Raw genomic sequence first — 8,879 nt, 5'->3', positions numbered from 1 at the left:
TTCTCATTCATCGTTAAGAGGGATATTTAAAGTATACTTTGGTGCAATAGGTTCAAAAAGATTACCGAAAAAGGGCATGGGTTTTGTAGAACATTGGAATACATTTTCAAAAAAGGAGGCTGACGAAATCGGGACATTACTGTATTCCATTTACATTTACATGATTTATCACATATTTCCGGAGATCTTCGAGGTTGGAGCTTAGTTGCTTTTGTACATGGGCACGTCATTTGCCGGTTTCTCGCGAATCGGGACTCAGTTTGGAAAAACTAATAACACAAACAGGTAGAGGAATATTTCCTCTATGATTTGGTACAGTTTGTTTGCAGGATTGTTCTTTTGTTCGCGGGAGACCGGTTGTTGGCGTGTTTGTTTGCAGGGGCGATTGCGCCCAGATCTCGGGGTTCTCCGGATTTATGGTCGTAATCTAATACACACAGTTGATCACAATACGAGCCTAAAAGCTGCAGTGACCTTGTGAGCACCATAGCTCGAGTCGTCTGAAAGTATTGTGTATCGCATGGAGAGCCCAACCGAGATGCTAGCCTATTAAGACTGCAGTTGGTCAACTCTCGAAAAAAAAAAATTGAAATATTATCAGATTAATAGTTTACAAGATTTAAAAAAGTACCCAAACTCATATTTGAATGATTTTTTAAAAATAATGTTTATTCATATATTTTCGAGTATATTTTGTAAAAATAAACAACAAAACAATACATAGTTAAAATTACCATTGCAAATTTTGTCCTAGTCCGAGGAATCAAAGGAAGGTATTCGGTCCAACCTCGGGTCGACGGCAATTTCGGAACTCTCCTCTTGCTTCTATCGTTCAAAACGACGATAACAAAAGGAAAGCGGTTATGACGACGAGTGCTTTGGGAAACGTTCCCTTGATAACCCTAATAAATAAATACCATAAACGAATGATAACCCAAATTATTGAACTATTCCACAAATAGTTTGGATGATACCCGGAACACGTCGTTAAGCAAAATAACCACAACAATTTTATTAGGGAAGGCAATCCCAATACCACTCCATGGAAACGGCATTCATTACGAGGTCTTCCTGCTGGAGCTACTTTATTCTCCATGAGCTGACGATATAGAATCTACAAAAACAAAAATACAGCCTTTGAAATACAACCATTGCATACCACAAAAGTGGGACACTCACCATAGAAATATCCAGCAGAATGGTGAAGACAGAAAATCCTTGTCATCAGCACCGGTAAAGGAACGCCACCCACCACGGGAATTGACCACTACCCGAACGACCCGACCACGTACCTACGATGTAAAAACAAATTTAATCGATCCCTCGTTCGATCCTAAGAAAAACGAAATTCCAACTCACTTATCATTTCGTGTTGCAGTGGCAGAATCACCATCGATTGCCACTTATCATCACTGGAGGCAGCTTTCAAACACCGATTCCACCGTAAACTTCAATTTTTTTTTTTCAAAAATTCAATTTTGGCGGCAAATGAAGTGGGGTTCAGTGATCGGTTTAGTGATGCTAAAAACATTACTATGAAGAGGTATGTTTGACAGTTGAACAACTTTTATATAAATATAATGCACTTTTAAAATAACAAGTCAGAAGTGAAAGAAAAACTTTCAAACCAAAGATATAACCAACAATCAATACGAAACTAACGATTTTAAATTGGCTCACCACTTTAGTAGCCTATTGGTCCCAAGCAAACGATTAACGTACCCTATTCTAGTTGAAATTCTATTACTACACTATGTTTGTTTTGATTCGCTATGAAAGTTTGACAGATAACATCAGGGGTGTGTGGATTCATGCAGAACATGCAGGGGTGAGTGAAATAGCTTGGGACTGCTTGGGACCGTTGTTCTGGTACTGAGTGAGCCAAAAATAATAATGATTTTCTTCGGGACCCAGTGGTCTTAGAGTTACCTCTATGATATAACTTTCATTTTGAAAAAGCAAAGTAAATAAATATTATTATTCCCACAGCCTGTGAACTATAAGTATTGCATTCATTACTGACAATATTTTAGTAATTTTAGACGTAAAACATTTCTTCTCTTTATTTAGTACATTGTGGTTTTTATAAGTTCTACCAAGCACTTGTTTGAACATTTTTCAGGTTCTATAATTCAGTGCCAACATTTCAAAGGGGCGTAATTGCATTTGTAAACAATGGCTTTAGCCGTCGATTTCTCGTGAATAAAAGCTCACTCATGAAAAATAATAACACCAGCAGGTAGCGAAATGTAGCATTGTCATTTTGTCATACCAGTTAGCATTGTCATTTTGGAGAGGTAAGATTTCATTCGCGAGAAATTGACGGCTAAAGTCATTGTTTACAAAAGCAATTACGCCCCTTTGAAATGTTGGCACTGAATTGTTTTTGTCTCCCAGAAGCTCCGTTATCGACATGAAATTTTTCACTTCTGAATGAAAGTCATCCGATGCTAACGCAAAAATATCTGCACGGAGAAAAAATAATACCCAAAATTTGAGTTCTTTTTACTTAATATTGACTTCAGCCTCTCACTTGCACTCGTTATTGTTGTCAAAAAAGGAACGAGAGATTCGACCCAACGATATAGTTCAGCCCAATAAGTTACTTTTGAGTAAATTGCATATTCTCAAATTAACGTGAATTAAACTTAATTTTGGGTAGAATATACTTAAGAGTAGGTCTTTTTTTTTTGCTGGTGTTAAATGGAAACTACTATATGCAATTTACTCAAATTTGGGTTATTGGGCTGAACCCCATAATTGAGGGAAAAGTGCTTAATTTTGGGTAGTTTTTCATCTCCGTGTGGTTGCCGTTTAATTTCACGAAAAATAAATTACAAACAGTGCTGCTTGTTCGCAACATTTTCTCTTGGCGGGACGCTTATTAGAAGCAAGGTGACTCTGACCGGTTGGTGCTTACCACCATGAGTGAGTTTCGTTTTCAGTGTTGGGTTTCATCGTCGGTTCATTATTACGCCTAAGCTGTTGATTCCCAACACTATTCAGCATTGGCGTTAGTAATGATCAAAAGAAAACGACATTATCGGATGCGCTTGTTTTGATGTTTATAAAAGCAACAAAAGACGAGACAGGGCGGAGTGATTCATCAAAAGCATTCTTTTTTCATTCAAGAATCGAAAATCGAAAATCCTGTTGGCTAGTTTTGTTTGGATGGTTTAGTTAGCAACCAATAATTTTATGGTTAAGAAATTCAGTATTAATGTATGTTCATTCAGTTAGATATCTAGCTGCAATCAAACAAATGCCATATATCTGACGATTTCAAACACATAATGGCTGAAGGTGGTATCGAGACCCCCGTTGCCCCGGAATGGCTCGTGAAACTAGAAAGTAGAAGAGAGCAAATAAAAGCCAAGCTCGGCCATGAAAGTGGGAATGGAGCGCCCTGTGTTATTTGTGGTAATGCTTTATTTAATTTATTGCAATAATTTTCTATAGGATCTATTACTTAACTTACAGGCATCAAATGTCCCGGTTTGGATTTGCATTTTTGGCGAAAGGTTTGCCGCAACTGCAAATGCCGCAAAGAGCAACACGATTGCAAAGATGATGATGTCACCGGATGGGCTCAATTTGAAATCCTCGGAGCAATCCGTTCGAAGCCGGCATGTAAGTTAAAAAAGTTATTATTATATAAAATCTTCGGTGAGATCGAGATGTACCCTTCCTTTATGCCTAGGTAGTTCAAACTAGAGCATGGCATAAAAAAGATGCTCGAATAAAACTCTCTTGTCGTAATGTTGAGCACTGTAACAACACGCGAACTCGATCCAAATTATTCACAAACTTTCTTATGAACTGCGTAAAATCCTAAGTCAAGTACTTAAGAGCACAAATTTTTTATTGTATTTCAGAAATTTTGTATGGGAATTCCGGTTTTTAGATAAATTTTTATTAAGTTTCGTAAATCACAATAATTTTTTTTTTGTAAGTTTCGTAAGTACAAAAAAAAAGCTGAAAATCGATTAAAAAATAATGTAAAAAAACACCCATATATGTTTTGATCTCCTGTCGTTGCGTTAGTTTCTACGTTGAAGCTCATAGGAAACTGTGTTGGTTATTTAATTTTATTTTTTTTAAATTCTGTTCCTCGCATCGACGTGCTGCGAACAAAGTCCAAAAACGTGTTTATAAAAACTATATCCTGAAGCATGAATTTTCTTTTCTCAACCAAAATTTTGTATTTTTACGGATTCCTGCACTGCATGTACGAGAAATTCATGGTCTAAATCGATTAACATGATGTTGCTTCTTCTTTTTTTTAAATTACGAGTTTGGTTTGTTAATAGTATCTATACGTTCGCAGTTAGTATGTCTAATTCTAACATTTTTTTTGCAGACATCAAAATATCTGAGCTCACAGACAAACCCGTGGAATTAGATTGGATTCCACCAAACGTGACTCCAGAGCTGGCTTCGGACTATATGTCCAAGCTGGGACAGCAAAACATTCCATTCGCTGGTAGCGAAGCAGCTGAAAAGCGTAAACAACAACTAGAGTACCAAGTTCCCCCGCACGATCTGGACGCCAGTTTATGTCACAACTTGTCCGAAAATGAGGTTGCCCAACTAGTGCAATATGTTGAGAAGATTAAGAAAAATTGTGTAGGACAGGGCAACGTTGTAAGGATCGGTGATAATATCAACTACTTAGTGCCTGCAAGTAAGCACCAATTTGCTGTACCAATTATCGAAACAAGACAAAAAGATAAACTCATAACACAAATGTTGCACTCGGAACCGATAAGAACTGTGCTTTCCGGAAGATCTATTGTGCCCAGTAATAGTATATGTCTTCAGAAAGACTCAATGGAAGCAGATTTCAACGCCAGTCCGCACTTGTCCGACAAGATGAAGTATAAGTTGAAACTAATGAAGCTTAATTCGGAAGCAATCAGAACTGCCGTGGACAATGGACCAGAAGTTGACCAGATTCTTAAAGCTTTGAAAGCTCAAAGGATACCTTTCCAAGAAAATTGCAACATCCTTGGACCATTAGATCGATTTAGGCAAGAGTACTTAACAAATCCTAAATTTCAAACCGAGATTGATAAGTACCTTGCTGTTCCAATTTCAACGAAACCACAGCCAACGGAAAGTAAATTCAACTCGCCACTACCTCTGAGGCATTTTGCACGAAACGATCTATTGCAACAGCAGGAAACTCCGGCAAGAAAATTAAAGTTTGACAAAAATCAGCATCCACCGTTTTCTAACGCATGTTTAGCAGCTATCAAAAACGATCAAGTGTTAGCCAATATTCTCAATTCGGAACCACTTAGAACCGGTCTGCACGCTCCAGTGTATGGATCAGCATTAGTTATCTCTCGTGAACCTATGTTTCCGGATTTTATTAGCAGTCCTTTTCTGTCACCGGCTACAAAAGCTCAACTTGAGAGAATAAAAATCAATACCCAAGTCATCCAGAGCGCAGTCTTACATGGCCCGTTCTATGATGAAATTCTCTCAAAATTGGACAGCTATGGTATCAACTACGCACAAGATAATTTTTTGCAGCCGATCGATGAGTTCCGTAATGAGTTTCTTAGCTACGATAGTGACAACGATTTCCAGAAGGAAATAGTAGATTTCGTTAAAAATTCCAATCTCTCTTCGTTTGCTGTAAGTGCAGCGCAAATTCCAGAAATAGCAGAAGCTAGGAAAACAGCTCAAAACACAAACCAGTTACTTTCTGCAATACTCTCAACTCCGAGCTTACAAAATGCACTTAGATCTGGGCAGCAAATGGACATTCCACTTCAAATCGCTAACGTACCTATGAGTAGCCAATTATTAAACATTCAAAAAATGTCAACTCCCGTCCTGGAAAAGCTAAGCAACATGAAAATTGATCAGCAAGCTCTTGAAAGCGCCGTCGTCTGTGGTCCATTGTATGACAAATTGTTCCATAAATTAGACAAAAATGGTGTCAACTACGCTAGCGAACCGCTGCTAGGCCCAATCGCACAATTTCGCAGTGAATATCTAAACGACGATAATTTTAGAAAAGAACTTATAAGGTACGTCACTCATCCTGAGCCGTGTCTTTTTGAAACAGCCACCATTGAAGAAATAGTACCAGATGAACATCATGTTGCAAAACAGTTATCTGGTATGCACATATCTCATAGTGATGATTCCGGATTTGGGTCCGTCCCTCCAACGCCAAACTACTCTACTTACCCAGGAGTACTCAGTCCCTCAGATAATTTTGAACTTCAAGCCAGAGATGGCGTTCTTCTGTCTGTACAAGAAATGAACATGTATCCTGAAGTGCGTCCAGATCAAATAGAACGTCAGGTAATCCAAAACGATGGTAATACCGATCAAGCTACGTCCTCTCACAATCTGCCGCAACAATCTCCAGAATTCATCACATGTAGTGCGTGTCAGCAAACTATTTTGTTTGGTGAAGTAGTCGTAAAAGCCGAACGGGCCGGGAAAAGTGCAGCTTGGCATCCTCAGTGCTTCAAATGTCACAAATGTGACGAATTGCTAGCCGATTTGGTATACTTTTTCCACGGTGGCCAGGTATACTGCGCACGAGATCTAGCAAATATTTTGAAAATTCCACGTTGTTCCGCATGCGATGAGCTGATCTTCACCAAGGAATATACTGCTGCTGAAGGGGCTACATTTCACATCAAACACTTCTGTTGCTATCATTGTGATGCTCCTCTCGCTGGTCAACAGTATGTTCCCGATGAAAAATCTAATATGCCGCTGTGCTTGAACTGCTATGATACATTTTTCGCCAAAGCGTGCCACTACTGCCATGATACGATCGGTCCAGCCGAACAAGGCGTTGCGTGGGGTAATATTCATTGGCATGGATCATGTTTTCTTTGCAGTGGAGTAGGATGCGGCAAATCACTCATCGGTGGTCGGTTCTGTGTGAAAAATGATATGCCTTTTTGCAGTCCACAGTGCTTAAGGAGCGTGATATCTTAAACAACAATGATTCGCTATCTTTTATTAAATATTAAGACCATGATAAAATGTACGTGCTATTTTGAGCATAATAGGCAGTGATAATCTACTTTTAAAAGTGTCCGCATTTCCAGTCTTTACGGTACCTTTGATTTGCTGTAATATTAATTTACATCGATTTGAGGGAAATTTCAGGACGGAACTACTAATAATGCTGACTTTGTGTACCTCCATCAGGTTTCCAACTACCGCCCAGACAAAATATATGGTCGGTGTGAAGTCAGATCGGACTACGTGACATTTTTTTGATTTCAAGTAAAATCAATTTAAAGTTGGCTGTGTAGCATTGATTGTTATGTAATTAGACAACCCTTTTGGCTGTTTTCCCTCAACATTTACCAAATCTGACAAAAAGTTAGATGTAGCAGAGGAAATTAAAGATTCAATTCTATCATTATCTCATATTATTTTTAATTTTGCTACTTAGTCCCTTCTGACTTAACGCCGACCGTATAGGCTTACTGGATGTAATCTCCGTCTATGCTCCTATTGTTGACCTAATGCTAAAACAGAATGCATCGCAAAATTTCGTTAGCATATAATAATCAATCCTGAGTTCAATGGATAGGAACATAAACAAAAATTATATCCCGTTGCCCTGCCTCCCGTGTTTTCTCTTGGTAGTTAACAATTGTAGTATACAAATGAGTAACTCATTTATTTGAAGTAACGATGTACAAGCATGTTCAAGATGAAAATATTTTCAAAATATATGCCACGCGCACATTTAACGGGCTTAGTAGCTTTATTATTAAGATATGATGACATAAATGGTATCAAGTATTAGATGATTACACACGAGATTACACACTGGCCACAGACAAACACGTAACTCTTCATTCTTAATAATTGTACACGCATTGAACTGCCCATAAAAGCACGTCCAATTGAAACATGTTTAGTTCGCGAATTACCTACCACCAGTGCACAGTGGGGAAGAAGCGAACCAATACAACGCCACTGTATAGGCACAAACGAAGTGACAGACGACTAACTGGCGAAGAAATGCGTTAAAGTAATTGGCAAATCAAAGTTGGCACTCGTTGAAAATAGAAGAACTATGAAAGTGATGATGGTTTCAAAATTTTCCACGGGGAGGTATACGAGTGCAATCTTAAAATGCTTTTATTTTGCAAATGGAGCATTTTATTTTAATCTACACTAGTTCACAGCATATTTTAACTTTGTACGCTGATGGTCATTAAGAGATGAACTAGCCTATGGCTAAAAATCTCTCTAAAAAAGAAAAAAAAAGCTGATGGTCATTTCCCATGTAAAATCGTGTGCTGAATCCAAAAATGTAGTCCAAAAAATCTCAGTAGGATAGTTTTGGAAATATAGCTAAAAAATGAAATCTCACTTTAATCATCACAGAATCATTCGTCAAAGGTTCAAGGTCATTTTTTTTTTTTTTTTAAGCTTCGCTTTTACTATGCTCCAATTGGTGGGCGTTGGCCAGATTTGGATTTTTCAGATATAATCCTAAATAGGACCTAGATTATTTAATACTCTAGTAACCTCAAGTCCGTGCTCTGTCACAATGTTTCATTGTGATTAATCAACACTCAAAGGGGTAAAATATCAAATTTGGGGTGAATTTGAAAGAAAGGGAACTTGGAGTGTAGAGCGCACTGCCCACTGGACGATTCTGAAGCCTGGCCAAGTGAGTGGGGTATGGGTTTATTTGATTGAACGTCATTTCCAATGTATATATTGATACATTCAAACCATTGGCATTTGAGATAAGACAGAGATAGGATGCGGAGGGCCCGCTTAGGGGAAGCGTAACCTATATGGTTTCCATTTATTAAATAGTTCAGATAGGCTGGAAATGACAGGTTCATAGTGAGAAAATGTACCATATGGGG

General features: G+C 38.2%; 1 protein-coding gene across 2 annotated transcripts; it reads left to right on the top strand.

Moving 5' to 3' along the window:
- Positions 1-3,124: 3,124 nt before the first annotated feature.
- Positions 3,125-8,035, top strand: Tes (Testin). Of its 2 annotated transcripts, XM_065237037.1 has the most exons (4): positions 3,162-3,179; positions 3,237-3,420; positions 3,481-3,630; positions 4,361-8,035. In XM_065237037.1, exons 2-4 carry the CDS (start codon positions 3,294-3,296, stop codon positions 6,970-6,972), a joined length of 2,889 nt encoding a protein of 962 aa, XP_065093109.1. In that variant the 5' UTR covers positions 3,162-3,179; positions 3,237-3,293; the 3' UTR covers positions 6,973-8,035. The 2 variants fall into 2 exon arrangements, with proteins under 2 accessions (XP_065093108.1, XP_065093109.1); XM_065237036.1 differs by having other exon boundaries at positions 3,125-3,420.
- Positions 8,036-8,879: the final 844 nt, after the last annotated feature.

This window comes from Ochlerotatus camptorhynchus, unplaced genomic scaffold, assembly GCF_037179485.1.
Source record: "Ochlerotatus camptorhynchus isolate MF236.1 unplaced genomic scaffold, CSIRO-AGI_Acam_v1.1 ptg000579l, whole genome shotgun sequence".
Lineage (NCBI taxonomy): Eukaryota > Metazoa > Arthropoda > Insecta > Diptera > Culicidae > Ochlerotatus > Ochlerotatus camptorhynchus.
This window is presented reverse-complemented; position numbering and strand designations above follow the sequence as displayed.

Excerpts from the sequence above, each read along its gene's own strand:
- Tes (XM_065237036.1), top strand. The coding sequence starts at position 3,294 with ATGGCTGAAGGTGGTATCGAGACCCCCGTTGCCCCGGAATGGCTCGTG. Across the intron at positions 3,421-3,480 it reads AGCGCCCTGTGTTATTTGTG|GCATCAAATGTCCCGGTTTG; the intron begins GTAATGCTTTAT and ends CTTAACTTACAG. Across the intron at positions 3,631-4,360 it reads AATCCGTTCGAAGCCGGCAT|ACATCAAAATATCTGAGCTC; the intron begins GTAAGTTAAAAA and ends TTTTTTTTGCAG.